The sequence below is a fragment of the Macaca fascicularis genome, chromosome 15 (assembly GCF_037993035.2).
Source record: "Macaca fascicularis isolate 582-1 chromosome 15, T2T-MFA8v1.1".
Classification (NCBI taxonomy): domain Eukaryota; kingdom Metazoa; phylum Chordata; class Mammalia; order Primates; family Cercopithecidae; genus Macaca; species Macaca fascicularis.
This window is the reverse complement of record NC_088389.1, coordinates 59,586,706-59,609,981: the sequence shown is the minus strand read 5'-3', so window position 1 is coordinate 59,609,981 and position 23,276 is coordinate 59,586,706. Positions and strand designations below refer to the sequence as shown.

At 44.0% G+C, this 23,276-nt stretch overlaps 1 protein-coding gene across 2 annotated transcripts in view; it reads right to left on the bottom strand.

Annotated features, from left to right (window-relative positions):
* The window catches only part of GABBR2 (gamma-aminobutyric acid type B receptor subunit 2), a 417,858-nt gene that overhangs the window by 228,673 nt on the left and 165,909 nt on the right, over positions 1–23,276 (bottom strand). For both annotated transcript variants that reach the window (XM_005581209.5, XM_065530287.2), the window contains exon 3: positions 15,164–15,334. In XM_005581209.5, the coding sequence (XP_005581266.2) occupies positions 15,164–15,334 (171 nt within the window). The remainder of the gene's footprint in view (positions 1–15,163; positions 15,335–23,276) is intronic.

Genomic DNA, 23,276 nt, shown 5'->3' with positions numbered 1-23,276 from the left:
TGTTTTACTCACTGATGTGTCTACAGCGCCTAGAATGGTGACCAACACAGGCTAGGCACTCAATACATATGTCTTAAATGCATGAATGTATTACCAAATGAATACAAGGAAACTGATGACTATAATTTGTCACACTAACAGATCAAAGGAAAAATCCATAGCTATCAATCTAAGTTCTAAAAAGGCATCTGACATTTTAGCATGCATAGCTAAATAGGTACAAACACTGAGTAAATAAAAATAGAACATCCCTTGAGAGGATGAGGAGTATCTGCTCTTCTAACAGACATCAAACCTTACTAGGAGCATTCTCATTAAAGTCAAGGACAAGGCAAGAATACCCACTGTTATCACTATTTTAAAATATAACTCTAGAACATCTGGTGAATGAAGCAATATTAACAACAACAATATATATTATTCATATGTTAATAATATACAATAATATATATGTATTATATAATATATATTATAGATAATAGTGGGTATTCACTCCTTTGGACACTGTTCTAAGCCCTAAATGCTTTACATTTGTTAGCTGTCTTAATACTCATGACACCTAACATTATATTAGCATTTCCCCATTATCAGGGACACAGAAAAATTAAACAACTTGCCCAGAGTCACCCAGCTGGCAAGTAGCTGAGCTGGAATTAGAACCCAGACGGTCATTCTGCTATGACTGTCATTTACCACTGTGTAGTACCGCCTCAATGAAAAATGATGAAAATAAAGATGCCATAATGCTGGAAAATAGAAAGCAAGTTTATTCTTGCTCCAGATGTTATTGTATCTACCTAGAAAATCCAAGAGAATTAAGAGAGAAAAACTAGCAGAAATAATAGGAATTCAATATAGCCAGTCATAAGATGTGGATACATACATCAATAGCTTTCTCATATCCCACCAATAACCACTTAAAAACATCAAGCAAAGTAGATCCCATTCCCCAAAGCAATAATAAATGTAAAATGCCTGATAATAAACCTAACTGTTCATGGAAAGGACCTGTGTGAAGAAAATGACAAAACTTTGCTGAGGATCCAACAAGAAACTTTGAATGGAGAGATGTTCCATATGCATGAGTGGGAAGACATCATATTATAAAGATGTCAACTCTTCTACAAATTAATTAAAGTAACTGAAATTCAAACAAAAATGCCAAGAATTAAACTGGTGAAAATGAAGGCAATTGTTAACAAAGAAAGGAGAGCTGCACATTAGATTATAAAGAAACCCTGAGGTACCCATTCCAGCATAGACAGATCAATGGAACAAAATGTAAAAACTCAGCAACAGTCAAAAGTTGCACCATCCAAGACAGTGGCCATCAGCCACATGTGATTATCAAGCACTTGAAATCCTAGTGACACATGTTGAAATGATAGCATGTTGGATATGTTGCATTAAATAAAATATATTATTAAGATTAATGTCACCTGTTTCTTTTTACTTTACAAAATGTGGCTACTAGAAAATTTAAAATTATATATGTTGGTTTGCATTATATTTCTGTCATACAGAACTGGCCTAAATCACATGCTAAAGTGTAATATATTATTTTCTAAAGATAACATTTAGCATAGGCATTTTAAGTAAATCAGAAAAAGATATATTAAGTGCTGAAAGAAAAATTGAGTGACTATAATGGCAGGAGAGGAAAGGTTGATATTTCAGACCGTATACTGAAATTCCAGATAAATTGAAGAATGAAGTAAAAAATATACTAGAAGAAAACATAGGTGTGTATTTACAAAAATTTTGGAGATGGGAAGAGCTTGCCAAGCATAATGGAAAGGTGAAAAAAAAATGGTCTTGATAAATTTGACTGTATAACACACTATATTTTTCATTAGATCGACTAACATCAAAAACAAAATTAAATGTCACATGAAACATGGAGAAATATCTTAACAAATGTGACAAAAGGCTGATATGATACCCTTCCTTTCTAAAGAGCTCTTATAAATCAGTAAAAAAAGAACAGTCTAATAGGAAAAAGTGCCAACGACATGAACAGCCAATTTACAAAAGGAGAAACAGAAATGAGAAATATTCTTAGTAAAAAAGAAATTCAATCTCAATAGTAATGAAAGAAATGCAAATTAAAATAGCAATTGCCAAAAATCAGAAAAGAATAATACACAATATTGGCAGGGAATGCTCCTGTATACTGCTATGAAACTCTAAATTGGTATGATCTTTCTGGAGGACAATTTGGCAATATGTACAAAAGGTTCAAAAATGTGCATATGCTATTTCTAGGAATTTATCTTCAGAAAATAATCAGAGATGTTCCCACAAATGTACAAGTATGAGTTTACTGCATTATTTATAATCAGTAAAAATTGGCAACTACTTCCATGTTCAATAATGGGGGCCTTCTTGAGTAACTGATGGCATACGCACAGGGTAGAATACTTTAAACAGGAATTGGATAAAGACGGTGAGAGCAAACACACATCCACCTCCTGTCCCATCTCCAAATCCTTGAAATGGTTGGCCCAAAAAAAAAAAAAAAAAAATAAGAAAAAAAATCCCAATCGTTTTGGAAAAAACAAGAAGACCATTCATGGACAAGATATTTGCAGAATTATTGGACTATAAGAAGAAAGGGTACAGATTGGAGGATAAATATGACTGGAGGCAAATACAATTCAAAACACATCAGGGCTATGGCACAGATTGGGGTCAAGTCAAGAAGTGCTGTAGCCATTAGGAGTCACGTAGAACATTTGCTGACCTGAGAAAACATTCCCCCGGCATTGTTAAGAAGCCATTTCAATAGCAAGAGCATGTATTTGTTTACACACATTCATTCATGTGCATTGAAAAAATGGTAAAGACATCAGCCAAGATGTTAATGATGACCTTTCAGTGGGTAGGTTATGGCCAATTTTAAATTTTCCTTTGTGCTCTTTTGTGTTTTCAAAGTTTTCTGCATTGAGTACATATCCATATCACAATTAAAAAACAATAATTAGTACTTTAAAATAAAAATAACCACAAAAAAGAACTTGACGTTTTTATGGTAAGAAAGTAACTGCAATCGTCTTGTTTTTTCCTTGAATTACTGCAGTAACCTCCTGGCTGCTTTCACAGCCTCTGGTCTGCTCCTCCCAGTTGGCCGTCAGTGCTGCTCCTATCTCACTTCTCATTTTAAAACCATCCATGGCTCCTGACTGCTGACAGGTAAAGTCCCATCCTAGAGGCAGGCAGGGGTCTTCACTATCCTTCTTGCCTCCCAGCTCATCCTTCCACTTCTCATTCTGTTCATGGAGCTATGGAGCCCCAACAGACTCTTTGCTGTTTCCTGAAGGTTCCACACACCTTCCCAACTCCACTGCTTTGCTCATGCGGCTCTGGCACTACCCAAGCCTGGCAGATGGGCCTTGGGGGAGAAACCGCAGCCAGAATGTACCAGAATAGCTCTAGGGAACCTACACACTACAAGATGCACTATCTGTCAGCCAAGAGGACCGGCAGAAACAACGCGTCCCAGGAAGGGTGGTAGGAGCAGCGTGAAGGGACAGTGCTCTGCTCTGAGATTCCCAACTTGGGAAATAATAAAAATTCAATGCAGGATCCCACGGCAAAAATTCCAAAGGACTGTGAAGAGGTCCCCTTGAGACATGGTTGATCGGCCTATATATTCACCTCCCTGCTTCTGTGGTAGGTGGGGTGCAGAGACTTGGGGGATATTGGCCCCAGACTCCTGGCTTCCTCTTCTCCACAAGGGCAGGCACAAACTAGGGTTCATGTCTATACCTGCCACTTCATGGCTGTGAGACCCTGGCAATTACTTAATCCTCTCTGAGGGAGTCCGCTCTATAAAAGGGAGACAGCGCCAGGTGCTGTGGCTCACGCCTGTAATACCAGCACGGTGGGAGGATCATTTGAGCCCGGAAGTTCGAGACCAGCCTGGGCAACAAAATGAGACTCTGTCTCAACAAAAAATAAAATAAAATAAAAATAGCCAGGCGTGGTGGCGTGTGCTTGTAGTCTCAGCTATTCGGGAACCTGAGACAGAAGATCGCTTGAGCCCAGGATTTTGAGGCTGCAGTGAGCTACGATTGCACCACTGTACTCCAATCTAGATGACAGAGGGTAACCCTGTCTCAAAAAAAAAAAAAAAAAAAAAAAAAAAAGGAGACCACACCATGCTGGAGACTTGAACATAACTACCTGGCACACAGTAGGTTCTCAATAACCGGCAGATGAGATTTTAATCACATTTTCCTCCTCCTGAGGTCCTGATGTCGGGGAGTGCTTCACAGGGCTTGAGTCCTGCCCTGGGAGCCTGGCCTGGAAGTGTCCCTGGTGAGGGTTCTGAGGTCACTGTGGATGGTCCTTTCCCCCAGAGATCTCCTGTGGACTGTTTCAAAGAAGGCACACTCAGTCAACGCTGTGTTCCAGGATCCTCACAGCTTGAGTGGAGGATATATTAATCTAATATCACATGCCCTCTTGAGCAGAGAGTGCAACACTCACCCAGCCCTTCAGGAGCCTGGCGTTGGCACCACAGACCCATGGCCAGTCACCCTAGCCTCTCTGAGCGGGGTCCGTGTGGAGTGGAGAGAAGGACTCCACTCTGAGGATCTGGTGTGGAGTGTTAGAGGGAACCATCCACTAGGTCCCGAGGTCTTCCTTTTGAACCACAAATGGGACAGCCATCTTCTCTCTGCTCTGGAGTGGAGGGAGGAGGAGACTAGTGGGCCATCTGTTCCGAGGACAGGAGCTCTGAGCCAGACAAAGGCATCCAAGCTCGGACATCTGTCTTCTCTTCGGCAGGCTTAGCCATGGCAGCCACCACTGAGCAAACATCCTGGAAATGCAGCAGATGTACACACACCGCTCCAAGATGGCAGAAGCACTAGAGACTGGAGCCCCTGACAGGCGGTGGCATTCACCCAGGGGGGGTCTTCCCACTCTGCCAGGGTGGGTAGGACAGAGCACCTGCTAGTGGGCTGCAATTCCCATGGGGGACATTCGCATGAAAGAACAAGTGTTGCTGGAACCCCAAGATCTGTCCCTGTGGAGCCTCAGCAGAAGACTGAAGGCCTGTGGGGCTGATTCTTGACATTGGTCAAATGCCTTTCCCATTGATTATCTGCTTTGGATCAGAGCTTCAAGGAGAAGCCTATTGCCAGTCCCACTCTCCACCCTTCACCCACCTACCCTCATGAGTTAAATAAACAGGCAGCTAAGTGCTTTTTATTCATCCCAGTGGTCTCCAAACTTCAGTCACTTCTGCACCTCTTAGAGGCCATTTCACCGTGTCCGTGCACCACCTATGCAAGCATTAATTAGTATTTTCAATTGAATGGTCTCACTTTTTAAACAGGGGTTCCATCCTAAGCAATAACATCCATGAAGTAAAGTTTTGATTTGCTAGTCATCATTTTACTTTTTCCTAGTGTATAACACAAATACAGAGCTATTAAAATTATACAAAAGTCATATCATATATTGAAACCATCTCTGGGAAATAATGGACCTACCCCAACCCTTCAAATGCCAAAGAGGCTGCCATAAACAGCCACCAAGGTCTGGACAGGACAGAGACGAAGTTGTTCCTGCTGGTTGACCTGCAGGCCTGGCCCCTTGCAGAGCTCGAGGGAAGAGCACAGAGGAGAGGATGCTTGCTTGGGCAGGCAGCCAAGTCACCTAAAAGCATTAATAAGTTCTTCAGATAAAAGTTGGGACCAGAGGTGGGGCACTAGTACGATTAGGATTAGAATCTGATCCGTCGGGAGTCCCCTCTGTCTCCTAATGAGAAAAGATCTGCAGATACGCTGGCAGCCCAGGTGATCCTGCAGCCAGGAAGGATGCCAAGGGCAGAGCTCAGAGGTGGCTCCACCCTCCAAGTGTGCCTGGCCTTGTTCTTAGCTAACGTGAGCTTGGGAGCACAGTGGTCCCACCTGAAGGCTGTCCATTCCTTCAGTGCAGTGGTTCTCAAACTCTAGCTGCATCAAAATCATAAAGCTGAGCCCATCCCGCAGTGTCTGATTCACTGGGGCTGGGACAGAGCCCAGGTGGTCCTGTTGATGATGCTGGTCCAGGGACCACACTTTGAGAACCACTGGTGTAGAAGTCAGTATTGCCCAATCCTGAAAAGAGGATTAACAACTCAGGAAAAAATTCTCCCAGGATGACAAAGTCAGGAAAATTAACTTAGACACAAACTACCATGTGTGCATTCCCAAAGCCCAACACCGACATCCCCTATAAGCAACCACGTGGCAGGTTCCCGGGGACTGTTGATGCCAGTGGCTGGTCCAGAACTTTCCATTGAGATCTCTAGAAGAATTTCCACCAACAAACAATGTCACATCCAAAAAAGACTTCAAGTTGAGAAATGATGGCAGGACCTGCGTAGAATTCTGCAGGAGTCAGACTTGCTGGCTCTCCAGAACTGCCTGGCCCATTGTGACCATACCCTCTTGCCAAGTTGCCATCTGTCCCACCAAAGGGGCCTCGGGTCAACTCCTTTAGAGTTACTGCTTACTCTTCCAGAGCAGTATCCCGGGAGACACTCCTGCAGGGGAGGACAGGGAGACCCTGGGCTTGCATCTAACCTACGGGTCACCCTTGTTAGAATCATCCATCATTCCCTGCTGCTATTCCGATGGCCCAGGTGACTCAGGCAGGAGGCAGTCAAGAGAGGGAATCGACTCATCACAAGCCTGGATACTGGGGCTGGGGTTTCTCTGCACCCCTTACACCTTTATCTCACCATCCCAGGAACAGGTGGACTCAGGACAACAGGAAGGAAAGAACTGCATTTGTCCCTAAGAATCTGGCCTAATGGATCAGGAATCATGTACCGAAATCCTCACTGAACACGTCTGTACCAGGGAGCATGCAGGGTGAGGGGACACAGGCATCCGCTGTGGCTCTCATCCATCATCTCATCTCATCTCCAGTCCAGTAACAGTGGGTGAGAGATGAGGAAGCAAATGGTGCCTTGTGCTGCATCATGCAAAGAACTGGTATGGGGAGAAAACTGAGGAGGAAGAGCACAGAGACGGCATACCTGGAGCCAGCTGGGGAGGCTGAGTCAGATGGAGGGCAGGATGTTCCTGCCAAGAGAGAAGCCAGCATGGAGGTGTGGCTGGACCAAAGGGACAAAGGAAGAAGGGACTGCAGGTGAGACAGAGGAGGAGGCCTCAGGGAGACCATAAAGGGTCTCTAGCCATGCTAAGGAGCTTGTTCCTGCTCAGAGCAGCAAGAGAGGATGATGATTCTAACAAGAGTGGCTTCTAGATCAGATGCAAGCCCAGGATCTCCCTGTCCTTCCCTGCAGAAGTGTCTCCCAGGCAACTACTCTGGAAGAGTAAGTAGTAACTTTAGAGGAGTTGACCTGAGGCCCTTTTGGTGGGGCAGATGGCAACTTAGCAAGGGGGGAAGGTTTCAAAGGGCTAGGCAGGGCCCTGGAGGGCCTGAAAGGGCAGGTGCTTTGAAGAGGAAACTCTGCAGCTGGTGACCTTTTGGTCTTGGGCAGATTAAGGGCCTCACCTCAGTGGGGTCTGCCACTTGAGAGAGGTCATCAGTACGGAAAGGTCAGCCTCAGAAGCCTTGAGATCACTGAGGACCAGTGACTAGGTGGGGAGTCTTGGAGCTTGGAGGGAGAAAAGGGAAAGGCAGCCATGCTCATGGCAGGCACAGAAACTCAGCCATGCAGTGGGGCTCCTGAATGGGGGCCAGCCACAGGCTAAGGAACCTGATTCTGGATGATAATAAAAACAACAGCTGCCCCTTGCATGGCGTTAAGGATGAGCCAGGCACTTTTCTTCGGACTTTAAGTATCCTAACACATTGAATCCTCCCAAAAACCCTAAGAGGTAGGTGCTATTATTATCCTTATGCTCAGATGAAAAAAAGATGGCAAAGAAGCCTATGAAAAGATGCTCCACATCATATGACATGAGCGTAATGCAAATTAAAACAAGATACCACTGCATATCTATTAGAATGGCCAAACTCCAGAACACTGACGATACCAAATACTGGAGAGGATGGGGAGTGACAGAAACTCTCATTCATTGCTAGTGGGAATGCAAAATGGTACAGCCACTTTGGAAGACAGTTTGGCGTTTTCTTACAACATGAAACATACCCTTACCAGATGATCCAGCAATGGAACTCCTTGGTATTTACCCAAAGAAGCTGAAATCTGATGTATACACAAAATCCTGCACATGGATGTTTAGAGCAGCTTTATTAATAATTGCAAAAACTTAGAAGTCACCAAGATATCCTTCAGTAGGTGAATGGATAAACTGTGGTACATCCTGACAATGGATACTGTTGACCTTTGGTAACCACAGGCTCTTCATCCATGGATTCAACCAACCATGGAGTGAGGATTTTTTTTTTTTTCGGCGGGGGGCAAGGGGGTTGTGGGAGGGAGGGGACAGAGTCTCACTCTGTTGCCAGGCTGGAGGACAGTGGTGCCATCTCAGCTCACTGCTACCTCCATCTCTCAGGTTCAAGTGATTCTCCTGCCTCAGCCTCCCAAGTAGCGGAGATTACAGGCACCCGCTACCATGCCCAGCTAATTTTTTTTTTTTTTTTTTTTTTTTGTATTTTTAGTAGAGACGGAGTTTCACCATGTTGGCCAGGCTGGTTTTGAACTCCTGACGTCAGGTGATCTGCCCACCTCAGCCTCCCAGAGTGCTGGGATTACAGGCATGAGCCACCACACTCAGTCAGGATGGAGGATATTTTAAAAATAAATAAATAACAACAGAGCAACAAAAAATAACACGCAGAAAAACCCAATGCAGTGTAACAACTATTTACCTAGCATTTATACTGTATTAGGTATTAAAGGTAATCTAGAGATAATTTAAAGAATATGGGAGGATGTGCATAGGTTACATACAAACACGACACCATTTTATATCAGGGACTTGAGCATCCTCAGATTTTGGTACCCCCGGGGGTCCTGGCACCAATCAATCCCCCATGGTTCCTAAGGGACAGCTGTGTTAATTCAGCACTAAAACTGAACAAGCTATCAAGCAATGAAAAGACATGGAGGAAAGTTAAATGCATATTAAAGAAGGGAAATAAGCCAATCTGAAAAGGCTACATTCTGTATGATTCCAATTAAACAACATTATGGAAAAGGCAAACTATGGGGAATCGGTAAAAAGACAGAGGACTTTTAGGGCTGTGAAAATACTCTGATACTATAATGATGAATACATGTCATTATGCATTTGTCCAAAACCATTCAACATACCCCACCAAGAGTGAACCCTAATGTAAACTCTAGAGTCTGGGTGATGATGCCGTGTCAATGGAGATTCATCAGTTGTAACAAATGGGCCACTCTGACAGGGATGGTGACAATGAGGAAGCTGTGCCTATGTGGGGGCAGGGAGCATATGGGAAATCTCTGTACCTTCCTCTCAGTTTTGCTATGAATCTAAAATCCTCTAAAAGTAGTCTCTTAAACAAAACAGAGGCACAAAGAGGCTAGGTAATTCTCATGGCCATGTCACTGGGAGTGGCAGGATCAGGGTCAAAGGCCAGGTCTCCATAAGCTCACATCCTAGAATCCAAAATTCTTTGAGCTAAGAGGGATCTTAGAGGTCATCTGGCCCAATTCTCTTAGCTTACAGAAGGGGAATCTGAGACCCAGAGACGGCAAGTGATTGGCTTATGGGCACTTAAGCACTTAGTTGGTTAACTGCAACACAGAATTGAGAGCCCAAAGAATAACTTGGTGAGGATGGCTGGGTAGATCATAAGACTTGAAAAGGGAGAGAGACCCAAATGCCCCTGCCTCCCTCTGCTGTCTTCCTAGGCATCCCCTGCCCACTGCCTTCCTCTCCACCCCAAGCTCTATCTCCCTCCTGGGCCTGCAGTGCCCATGTAACGGCACTCAGCACAATGGCCTCTCAGCTCCTTGACCTGAATTCCAGTGACCGGCACCTCCATGCCACAAGGGGTCTTCACACATCACCAGGGCCTGGCCTCTCAGTACTTATGCTCCTCTTCTGGCTCTGTCCACAGCCTCCCAACGCTCCAGCTCCTTACTGCAGCCCCTCAATGTGCACACGGGTTACTGGCCTGCCTATCCCTCTCCAACCCAGACTTCGTGGACCACCCCAACTCTTCACACCCCCACTGTTGTCTTCCATCTGGTGGGGCCCCAGTGCTGGATCAAGGCCTCCCTCCACCTTCTCCATCCTGCTCCTCTGTCCCCAGGCCTGCTGAGGGCCACCAAGTAGACGGAGGCCACCAGGTAGATTGGGGCTACTTTGAGCTCAAGGTCTCCCACCACCAGAGGGCGTCACTTCCACCCTGAGCTCCTGACTCCCAGCCAATTATGCAGAACAGGGGTTCTCAACGCTGGCGGCACACTGAAGCCACCTGGAGAGCTTGGACAGGCTCCAATGCCAGGGTCATTCAGCGTGATTGCTCTGGGGATGACCTGGGCATCAGGATTTTCAAGGCTCCCCAGATGTACAGGGGATTACCACTCAGCGGTGGAAAGAAACAAACCACTGCCACATGCCACAGCATGATGGGCCTCAAACACTGCACTAAGTGAAAGAAGCCAGACGCAGAAGACTGCGTGTTCTTTAATCCCATTTATAGGAAATTTCCAGAAAAGGTAAAACTATTCCTGGGGCTGGGGGGTGGAACTGACTACAAATGGGCACATGGGAGTTTTTAGAGTGATGAAGTGTTCTAAAACTGGATTGTGGCGATGGTTGCACAAATACATACTTCTTTTTTTTTTTGAGACAGGGTCTCACTGTCTCCCAAAAAGTGTGCAGTAGTGCAATCATAGCTCACTGCAGCCTTGAACTCCTGGGCTCAAGCCTCTCAGGTAGCTGGAACTATAGGTGCGCACCCTCATGCCCAGCTAATTTTTTGTATTCTTTTTGTAGAGACAGGGTTTTGTCATGTTGTCCAGGCTGGTCTCGAACTCCTGGGCTCAAGCAATCCTCCCGCTGTGGCTTCCCAAACTGATGGAATTATAGGCATGAGCCACCACACCTGGCCAACATAAAAAATTTATAAAAAATAATTGAATTGTATATTAACAACAGATGAACTATATGATATGTAAATTATATCTCAGTAAGGGTATTACAAATGAAGAAAAGGAAACGGAAGAAAATCCAAAAATGCACATTTTATTTTGTATTAAAAACAAAATTTCCCTGGCGATTCTAGCAAGGAGCCAGAGTTGAGAACTCAATGTAGGAAGCCTCACCACTCACCCCCAGCCAGTGTCATTGATCTCTGGTCCTCCACAGCACAGGGCCTATCACAGACCATGGCACATAGGAGGCCACACTGATTTTTTGAGTGAACGGACATGCATTCCCAGTTTGCCCCATGAATCCCTGGAGAAACAAATGGCTATTTAGTGAGCACCTACTATGCACAGATCTTTCATTTCTGTTTTCTCACGTAACCATCTCATCTTCAGTACCTGCGAGGTAGGATAAATAGTCCCATTTTACACAAGGGAAAACTGGATCTCTACGAGGACTAGGATCTCACAGTCATCACTTAGCAAATCTGGACTCAGAGATCAGCCCATCTGGTACCAAGTCCTCCTTCTTTGGTTTCATTTACATCTTTCATCCAGAGGGAGCATGGCAGAGCAAGTTGAAACTTTCCAGCCACCAATTCTCTCCATGGAAACCTGGTCCCAGCAGCAGCTCTAGATCTGATACATCCTAGGATCAGCATGGGAAAGTGAATTGCCTGGGGTCACACAGCCATGCTTGGCCAAAGTGGGCCTAGAGATCAGTACCTCGGACCCAAGTCCTGAGCAGCCTCTGGGTTACCATGCATTTACCTTGAATCTGAGGGGCTGGGGGTTCTCACAGGAGCAGCTGGTCCCTAGGTAGGATGGCCCTCAGCCCTCTATCCCCTCCACCGTCCCAATGCCACAATAATAAGCTCCGTGGGAGTAAAGCCCCTCCACCACCCCCTCCGACTTCAGGATTGCTTTCACTTGACATTCCTTCCAGTGCACCAGTCCGGAACAGAAGTGCTTGACGCTGCTGATCGACCAGTTTCATAAAAGGAATCCAGTTTCCTTTGCACTCATGAAAAGCTGTTAGCCCCTGGCAAGTTTCCAGGGCCTGCACTCCAGTGATGCAGCCCAGACATTGAGAGAGGGATGCCAAAGCCCTTGGGCACAGAGAGGAGTCAGCTGGGCTGAGAGATTTAAATCAAGAGGGGTCCTTGCCAGCAATACCAGCAAGCAGCATCCTGTCCTCGGGAAGAGAGGTTTCCCACTGAGATGCCCTGAAACCCTGGCTGAGGGCCCCGACACGGCTGTGCAAGGGGAAAGATGTGCTACCCAACAGTCAAGACCTGAGATTACCCAGTGAGGACCATGTAGCGAGGACACACAACAGCCCGACGGTACAGCTTCCAGCCCTGCCTGGGCTCTTTACCAGCATGTGCCCTGGGGCAAGAGGCCTCCCACCCTCTGCAAACCTCAGTTTCCCCATCTGTAAAATGGGAACCATCACTCCTCCTTACAGGGTGGCTGTCTGTGAGAGTTTTTGGGAATCTATAAGGCACCCAACCAATGTCAAGGCCCACAATTTACCCTCTTTAGACCCAGTCTGGTGGGAATTTCAAACCTCTTGAGGCTGCCGGCAGGTAGTTCCCATGCAATTCCGGGAAGCTAGAGAAGAAAAGAAGGAGCAATGGGAAGTCTGAACTGAGGGGTTCAGGACCCCAAAATTTAGTCCTGACTTTTCTGTGAACAATCTTTCATGACTTCAGAGGTGCCTTGACACCTTGAACTTTGTCCCCTTCCCTCTCTGGGCCTTAGTTTCTCCTCTACAAAATGAAGAGGGTAGGAGATATGTCTCTAAGGGTCCTTCAGACTCTGACAGCCAAACATGCTATTAGAAAAAATCAGGTCTGGCCGGGCACGGTGGCTCATGCCTGTAATCCCAGCACTTTGGGAGGCCGAGGTGGGCAGTTCAAGAGGTCAAGAGATCTAGACCATCCTAGCCAATATGGTGAAACCCCGTCTCTACTAAAAATACACACATTAGCTGAGTGTGGTGGCACGTGCCTGTAGTCCCAGCTACTCGGGAGGCTGAGGTAGGAGAATCACTTAAACCCAGGAGGTGGAGGTTGCAGTGAGCCGAGATCACGCCAGTGCACTCCAGCCTGGCGACAGAGCGACACTTTGTCTCAAAAAAAAAAAAAAAAAAAGAAAGAAAGAAAGAAAGAAAAAAAGAAAAAGAAAAAAGCAGATTTCTCCAAATCCTGGCGAAGTCCATTGTTAATGGGGCCATGGGATGAGTCCTTCCTATCCTCCACCATCCACCTGTTTCACTCTCATTTTAGAACATTTCTCGCTTCTCTACGAAGGCGGCCTTTCAGCAAAAACCTCTTTAGCGTTTGGCAATGAGTCACTCCCGCTGGAGGTCAAGTTCCCTTTGTGCCTCCTCCTAGGGGCTGAGAAACAGAGAGGTGGGAAGGTGAGGAGCAGTCTTGCCTGGGAAAAGCTTGCCTTGTTTGGATACCCACAGACAGTGGGGCCAAACACTTCCACTTTTCAAGCACCTCCAGAAACAACCCTCTCTGTGTATGAACTTTACAGTTTACAAAGCTCTTTCAAATCCATTACTCATTGGATTTTGGCAGAAGCCCTGCAGGGAGGCATGCAAGAGGTTATTGTCCCCATTTTACAGGTGAGGAATCGGAGCTCAGAGAAGTGAGGTAACTTCTCCAAGGTCACACAGCCAATGTATGAAGTGGTCTCTCTTTCCCATGGAAGAGACAGGGGGCAAGAACCTCAGAAGGTAAGTGCAGAGCTGGAGTGGAAACCAGGTCTGCTGATTACCAGCCCTGCTCTGCTCCCAACTTTCTTGCCACCCTGCCTGGCCTTTCCCCATTGCCAGGCTGGTAAAGAGGCTGTGTGTCTCCCCCCACCGCTCCCGCTGAGGTCCGTCTAGACCCCTGACTCACACATGGAAATTCTCCACACAGCTAAAGTTTGTTTCTCTTGGGCTGCTAAGAACACTTGGTTTGTCTTGTGTTTTTGGAGGCTCCAAGTATCAAAAGCACGCATGGGAACAGAAAGGAAAGTGGGAGGCACAAAGCAAATGGGAAAAGAGACAGGTCATTTTGTACTCATCTGAGTGAGGCTAATGTTTCAAATATTTGCTAATATCCACTGTTAGTAAGGATATGTGAAAATGGGAATTTTCAAATGCTGTTGGTGGGACTAGAAATTAGAACTGCCTTTTTGGAGGTCCGTCCCTCTCAAAATTTTAAATGGCCCAGCAATTCCACTTCTAGAAGTCTACTGCCGAGACGCACACCTAGGCATGAGAGTATGGCTGTGCCATTGAAAAGTGGTCAACGTTCAGAGGGGCTGGCTCAGTAAGTTACGATATACCCATCTGACAGAACACCAGGTCCCTTTAAACCATGAGGTTAATCAAGGCTTCTAAGATCTGTTGTAAAGTGAAAAAAGAATATACATGGTATGAAGTCATTTGGCTTTAAAACAAATACATTGAAAAAGTTCTAGGCAGATGAACCCCAAAGTGAAAGCCGGAGTTAACTTTCAGAGAGAAAGCATGATTTAGGTGGCTTGGGGCAAAGCAACACGTTTACATTTTTCCTACCTCTATTTTGGCTTTTTTTTTTTCCACCACAAAACACATACACAAAACAAAAAAATCACCTGCCATGTATTAAGGTGTGTTTGTAAGTCATTTAGAACAAACAAAACTCTACCCCATCCAAGAAGACATTGGCATCTTCGGTCCAAACCAGCCCTTCCCCCAAACTCTCCTCACAGGTGAACACCCCCTGGTGGAACTCTGTGATCTTAGATGGTCATGACAGCATCAATAACAATGACAAGCCCACAGGGGCACTGAGGGAATAAGCCACACGATGTAGCCAAGAAAAAGAATGACAGGGAAGGTCCACTCCTGATGATGGTTTCCACCAGTCCCATGCACAGTGAAATTCCTCAGCTACCAGCTCTATTTTGTCAACGGTGAAACAGCTTTGATCGCACTAACCAACACTTGCTTAAAAGCCCTGTGACAGTACCCATCCCTGACTAAGCCACATTGCCTCTTGCTAGATGACAGCAGCAAGCAGTAAGGGAGGCCGTGTCCACACGAGCCGAGCGTACCTCAGAGAACCTCTGAACGTCTTGCGTCAGCGTGCCCACGCGCTTCCACTGGTAGTGCTTGAGCAACTTCAGAATGGCTGGATTCACCGCGTTGTCTGATGGGACGGTCCGAAAGAAATAAGGGTATTTTTTCTTATCGGCTAGAACAGGCGTGGTTGCAGCAAAAGAAAGCTGAAAGACACAAAAGAGACAATACTTGTTACTGATGAGCCTCGCAGCTGTGACCCAGCGTCTTTCCTACTGGAATAGAGACTGTTAGTTTCAACTTGGAGCATAAACACATGGGGACAGATATTTTTAAAACTTTTTTATTGTAAGAGTAACATACCATAATGGAAGGGAAGGTTTAAAAATGCAAAATAAGAAGAAAGAAGGGAAAAAATAGCCAATGATCTACCCTTCCCTAAAGAACCATCATTCATGTTATCGTCTATTCCTTCCCAGTCCTTTTTCTATGCACTGTGATTGGATTTTTAAAAAAGATCCTGAAATCATTCTACATGCACAATTGAACTGTTTTTCCCCATTTACCAGTATCCTTAAAAACTCTTTGCAAACATTATAATAGCTGCACAATATTCCAGCATATGAATATACCATAATTTACTGAATCGTTTCTAATTTGGGGTTATTTCTATTATTTCTAATTTGTCATTATCATCATATTATTCTACAGGCATCTTTGTACATAGCATTTTTTGTTCTATATTTTGGGATGTTTCCGTAAGATAGAATCTGTGATGTAAAATTTCCCAGATAAAGAATATGAGTCTTTAAAGATTTATACTTATTTCCAAAAAATATTTTATCAGTTTGCAAATTTACTAGCCAAGAATGATTAGAGGGCCAATCTCACCATATCTTTGCCAACAGAGGGAGTAAAAAATGTTATTCTAATTTTATAATGATTTATCACCAAATAAAACCCTGAATCATATCGCATTCATGATTATAGATAATGCTGAACTTTTTCCTATGGTTATTAACTAGTAGCATATCCTATTTTAGCAATTACTTTTTCATGTCCTTTGTTTATTTTTTGAGTGGTATTCTAATGCTTTTCTGATTGAATTTAATGAAGATATTTTATATGTATAGCATTCAAACTCAGGCTATTATAGTTGTTGCAAATATCTCAGTTTGTGTTTGCCTTTACATTTTATGTGTGTGTATTTTAATTTACACTTGGTAGTCAAAGCTGTCCATCGATCTCTTTATTATTTCTTCTTTTTCTTTTAAGTGCCAGTTAAGTTGTTAAATTGGATTTTAATTGTCTGTCCCTGAAGGCCCAACCTAAATGTCACCTCTTCCATAACACTTCCTCTGATCTCTGTTCCTTCCCTTAGCCTGAGCCACAGAAGGTAGTTATCATAGTTTTTGATCTTTGCAGTATGATGGTGAAAAGATGGTATCTTGTTATAGTTCTAATTTGCATTTTTCTTAGTATGAATGAGGTTGAGTATTTCTTCTACTTTTTAAAATTTTATTTATTATTTAGAGACAGGGTCCATTCTGCTGCCCAGACTGGAGTACAGTGGTGCTATCATAGCTCACTGCAGCCTGGAACTCCTGGGTTCCAGCGATCCCCACCTGCCTCAGTCTCCGGAGTAGCTAGGACTATAGGGGTATGCCTCTATGCCTAGCTAATTTAAAAATCTTTTTAGAGAAGGGGTCTATGTTGCCTAGTCTGGTTTTGAACCCCTGGGCTCAAGCCTCTGGCCTCAGTCTCCTGAGTCGCTATGACTACAGGCGTGCCATCGCACCCAGCTTCTTCCTATGTGTAAAAGTAATGGTAGTTCCTTTCTGGAAACAGTTTACATTTTTTGCTTGTTTTCTAATTTGACTTGTAGTCTTCCTTATCAGTTTATAGAAATGATCTTTTATATTAAGAAAACTAACCCTTTATAAGTTGCTAATTTTTCTCCCAGTTTGTACTTTGTTTCTTGATGTTGTTTATAGTGCCATTTCCATGTAGACATGTTTTTTTTAATGAGGATGAATTTATCAGTTTTTTTCCTTTATGACTTCAAGTTTTGTGTCATATTTAAGAAAGGCCTCTCTTACTCTGAGATTATAAAATAATTTCTCCATGGTTTCTTCTAGTCTGTCTGTCCTTCCTTCCTCCCTCCCTCCCTCCTTCTCTTCTTTTAAAAAAGGTTTCATTCAAACCTTTGACCCAGAGAGAGCAAGGATGAAGCAAGCTCAGTCTTTGCTGCCACCAGCCATCCCCCCGAACCCTTGCTTATCCCAGCAGGAGCTCTGGATTTGATACATCCTAGGGTCCAATTTCAGCATCCGGGGAAACGACATCTGGTACCTTCAGCCTCCAGGTGAAGTTGCTTTATTGCTTCTTCTGTCACCCTAGAACCACTTTCCCCTTACAAAAGTTTGTGGGGGGCAGTAGAGATTTGTTCCCTTCCATGTCTGGTTTAGAGGGTAGACAGCCACTATCTAGACTTGCTGGATCTGCTATCTATTGGAGCTGACCACACAACAGTAATTCAGCCATTACCTGAAGCTACAGAGCCCCTGTAGAAACCAACTTCTAAGATCCAACAAAGATAGAGACACCCCAAGACCGGTAAAGGTCAAGGGTAGAATGACTTTTGTCAATGTTCAAAGATTCTGGGTAGAAGAGGACTAATGAGAGAGAGAAATTTCAACTGGACACACTGAGGAACACTCACATTAGAGTTGTCTGGCCATGGAAAACCTGCCCTCAGAAGTAGTGAGATCCCTGTGTCTGGAGGTGTGCAAGCAGAGACTGGACCACAACCTAGTGAGAACAGAAGGGCTTCAAAGTGTCTGTGAATCTCCTAAAAACTGTAGGAAAGCATTTGCATGGCCATGTATGTGCAGACAGACATGCACATTTTTCTGAAAAAAAGAATCAGTGGCTTCCATCAGACTAACAAAGAAGATCATTCCAACCAAATCAAGGTCTGCGCACCTGCCTTCAGGTGACATTGAGGTCCCATAGTGAGTGCGGGAAATAGAAGCTCTCTACAGTCCCCTCAAACCTACTGTCTGTGATTCTTCTCACGAGATTAAAACAACACTGCAAGCCTCCTATGCTCACAAGTAGGGGAAGGAGGTATTAGAAAAACCTGGGAGCAACTATTTCAGGACAGGGACATCATATATACCACCACATCCCCCAAAATGCTTATCTAATACAATTTGGAAAATATTGGTTTTCTGATGTGATTTCTGAATCACACTCTGGTTGCTACTTTACCGTTATTGTCCCATTAGTTCCAGGTCCACAATTAATTGTTGCTTGAACAACCTCATATGTTTTCCCTGTGGGTAATTACCGTGGTTACTGTTCAGTGAATAAATGGCCCATTGTGTTTACGATAGGCTTGGAGTACAATATGTGCCCCGGGTCTAAATCATGTTGGGTGCAAAATATTAACTGGCGCTGACATTTTCTGCACCATTTGAGATAATGCACGCTTTGATTAGATTGCTTTGCGTCACTGTTCCTCTGGCTTTGGTCTCCTGAAACTTTCTTCCATGGGCAAAAACTGCAGGTGCCCAGTAGTACTGCTGGACTTCAGAACTAACAGACATCTGAGAAATCATCTAGCTCTGGGGTTCTCAGCACACTGGAGTTATCTGGGGAGGTTTTAAAGAATACTGATGACTTGGTCCCACTCCAAACTAACTGAATCAGAATCTCTGGGCATCTAGCCCAAGCATCAGTATTATTTAAAAATTTTCCAGGTGATTATGATGCTCAGTGAGGATTGAGGGCCACAGATGCAGTTCAACACCGCTGGTTTTGAATAAGCAGACTGCAGCCCCAAAATGTGATCTCAAAATTCCACTATAGCTAATAAGAGGTGGAAGCAGGACTTGAACCCGGGTCTACAGGACCATAACACTAGTGCACTTGCTCCCATGGATGACTACCTACCTGCCTCCTACATGCTCCCCAGGCCTTCTTCCCCTATCTCAGTCACCCAGCATCTGGCACCACCAGGGCTGTGAGCATTAGGGCCCTAACTTGGAGACCAAGCTTTCTGAGCTCTCCTGCCTTGTTTCGCATAATGAACAGATTGTGATTGAGGCTCTAAGTTAATTCCTAGCCAAGGATTTATTCGGAGAGTATTTTAAAATTTAATTTATCGTTTTGTTATAATTTCTAGTTTTATTGCATTATTTTGAGAATTTGGCAAGTGCAGTGTCTGCTTTTGGAATTTATTGAGATTTTCTTTGTGGCCTATTATACAATCAACTTCTGTACAAGTTCCATGGTGGCTGGAAAAAAGATGAAATCTCTAGTCATAAGCTATAGAATTCTTTATTAGACTACCTATGCATAATAGATATAACCAAACTAATTATATTATCATATGCTTTGTATTTTTGTTTACTTCATCTATCAAAGGCTGAGAAGTTTGTTAAATTTTTCTCTATTGTCTCAGACCATTTCTTCATGTATTTCAACTGTTTTTGCTTTATATGTGTTCCTTTTTTCTTGTTTTGAGCATAAATGTTCATCACAATTATATCTTCATTTTTCAGCAACGTAGACTTTTGCCTACTGCAAATAACAGGCACTTAATAGATATTCATTGAGCGAGTGAAGATTGAAATATTTATCAAGGTAAAATAAACCTCTTTGTCATTTTATTGCTTTTTGTTTGATACTGTATCTCGCTTGTTATTAATATGGCAACCCTTACTGTAATTTTGCTTGCATTTGCCTGTCACTTTTTTACCTCCTTTTATTCGTATTCTATTAAGATCATTTTTAAATACATATCTTGAAAAGAACATACGGACAGATTTTAAAATATGTATGTTTACTGCTGTAGTAAATACTTGGCCTTGGGGGGACACGCCCAAGATGGCCAAATAGGAACAGCTCCAGCCTCCAGCTCCCAGCATGAGTGACACAGAAGACGGGTGATTTCTGCATTTTCAACTGAGGTACCAGGTTTCATCTCACTGGGGAGTGCCAGGACAATTGGTGCTGGTCAGCTGGTGCAGCCCAACCAGGCAGAGCTGAAGCAGGGCAAGGCATCGCTTCACCTGGGAAGCACAAGGGGGAAGGGAATCCCTTTTCCTAGCCAGGGGAAACTGAGACACACAGCACCTGGAAAATCGGGTAACTCCCACCCTAATACTGCGCTTTACCAAGGGTCTTAGCAAACAGCACACCAGGAGATTATATCCCACACCTGGCCCAGGGGGTCCCATGCCCACGGAGCCTCCCTCATTGCTAGCACAGCAGTCTGAGATTTAACTGCAAGGCAGCAGCCAGGCTCAGGGAGGGGCGCCCGCCATTGCTGAGGCTTAAGTGGGTAAACAAAGCCACCAGGAAGCTCGAATTGGGTGGAGCCCACCACAGCTCAAGGAGGCCGGCTTGCCTCTGTAGACTCTTCCTCTGGGGACAAGGCATAGCTAAACAAAAAGCAGTAGAAACCTCGGCAGAGGTAAATGTCCCTGTCTGATAGCTTTGAAGAGAGTAGTAGATCTCCCAGCACAGAGGTTGAGATCTGAGAACAGACAGACTGCCTGCTCAAGTGGGTCCCTGACCCCTGAGTAGCCTAACTGGGAGACATCCCCCACTAGGTGCAGACTGACACCTCACACCTCACACGGCGGGGTACACCCCTGAGACGAAGCTTCCAGAGCGAGAATCAGACGCAACACTCACTGTTCAGCAATATTCTATCTTCTGCAGCCTCCGCTGCTGATACCCAGGCAAACAGGGTCTGGAGTGGACCTCAAGCAAACTCCAATAGACCTACAGTTGAGGGTCCTGACTGTTAGAAGGAAAACTAACAAACAGAAAGGACACCCACACCAAAACCCCATCAGTACGTCACTATCATCAAAGACCAAAGGCAGATAAAACCACAAAGATGGGGAAAAAGCAGGGCAGAAAAGCTGGAAATTCAAAAAATCAGAGCGCATCTCCCCCTCCAAAGGAACGCAGCTCATCGGCAGCAACGGAACAAAGCTGGACGGAGAATGACTTTGATGAGTTGAGAGAAGAAGGCTTCGGTCAATCAAACTTCTTAGAGCTAAAGGAGGAACTATGTAACCCGCGCAAAGAAACCAAAAACCTTGAAAAAAGAATGGAAGAATGGATAACTAGAATAATCAATGCAGAGAAGACCTTAAAAGAACTGATAGAGATGAAAACCATAACACGAGAAATACGTGACAAATGCACAAGCTTCAGTAACCAACTCGATCAACTGGAAGAAAGATTATCAGCAATTGAAGATCAAATGAATGAAATGAGGTGAGAAGAGAAGTGTGGAGAAAAAAGAGTAAAAAGAAATGAACAAAGCCTCCAAGAAGTATGGGATTATGTGAAAAGACCAAATCTACATCTGATTGGGGTGCCTGAAAGTGATGGGGAGAATGGAACCAAGTTGGAAAACACTCTGCAGGATATCATCCAGGAGAATTTCCCCAACCTGGTAAGGCAGGCCAACATTCAAATTCAGGAAATACAGAGAACACCACAAAGATACTCCTCAAGAAGAGCAACTCCAAGACACATAATTGTCAGATTCACCAAAGTTGAAATGAAGGAAAAAATGTTAAGGGCAGCCAGAGAGAAAGGTCGGGTTACACACAAAGGGAAGCCCATCAGACTAACAGCAGATCTCTCGGCAGAAACTCTACAAGCCAGAAGAGAGTGGGGGCCAATATTCAACATTCTTAAAGAAAAGAATTTTCAACCCAGAATTTCATATCCAGCCAAACTAAGTTTCATAAGTGAAGGAGAAATAAAATCCTTTACAGATAAGCAAATGCTTAGAGATTTTGTTACCAGGCCTGCCCTACAAGAGATCCTGAAGGAAGCACTAAACATAGAAAGGAACAACAGGTACCAGCCATTGCAAAAACATGTCAAAATGTAAAGTCCATTGATGCTAGGAAGAAACTGCATCAACTAGCGAGCAAAATAACCAGCTAATATCATAATGACAGGATCAAGTTCACACATAACAATATTAACCTTAAATGTAAATGGACTAAATGCTCCAATTAAAAGACACAGACTGGCAAATTGGATAAAAAGTCAGGACCCATCAGTTTGCTGTATTCAGGAGACCCATCTCACACGCAGAGACACACATAGGCTCAAAATAAAGGGATGGAGGAAGATCTACCAAGCAAATGGAGAACAAAAAAAAAGCAGGGGTTGCAATACTAGTCTCTGATAAAACAGACTTTAAACCATCAAAGATCAAAAGAGACAAAGAAGGCCATTACATAATGGTAAAGGGATCAATTCAACAGGAAGAGATAACTATCCTAAATATATATGCACCCAATACAGGAGCACCCAGATTCATAAAGCAAGTCCTTAGAGACTTACAAGGAGACTTAGACTCCCACACAATAATAATGGGAGACTTTAACACCCCACTATCAACATGAGACAGATCAATGAGACAGAAAGTTAACAAGGATAACCAGGAATTGAACTCAACTCTGCACCAAGCGGACCTAATAGACATCTACAGAACTCTCCACCCCAAATCAACAGAATATACATTCTTCTCAGCACCACATTGCACTTATTCCAAAATTGACCACATAGTTGGAAGTAAAGCACTCCTCAGCAAATGTACAAGAACAGAAATTATAACAAACTATCTCTCAGACCACAGTGCAATCAAACTAGAACTCAAGACTAAGAAACTCAATTAAAACCGCTCAACTACATGGAAACTGAACAACCTGCTCCTGAATGACTACTGGGTACATAACGAAATGAAGGCAGAAATAAAGATGTTCTTTGAAACCAATGAGAACAGAGATACAACATATCAGAATCTCTGGGACACATTTAAAGCAGTGTGTAGAGGGAAATTTATAGCACTCAATGCCCACAAGAGAAAGCAGGAAAGATCTAAAATTGACACCCTAACATCACAATTAAAAGAACTAGAGAAGCAAGAGCAAACACATTCAAAAGCTAGCAGAAGGCAAGAAATAACTAAGATCAGAGCAGAACTGAAGGAGATAGAGACACAAAAAACCCTCCAAAAAATCAACGAATCCAGGAGTTGGTTTTTTGAAAAGATCAACAAAATTGATAGACCAATAGCAAGACTAATAAAGAAGAAAAGAG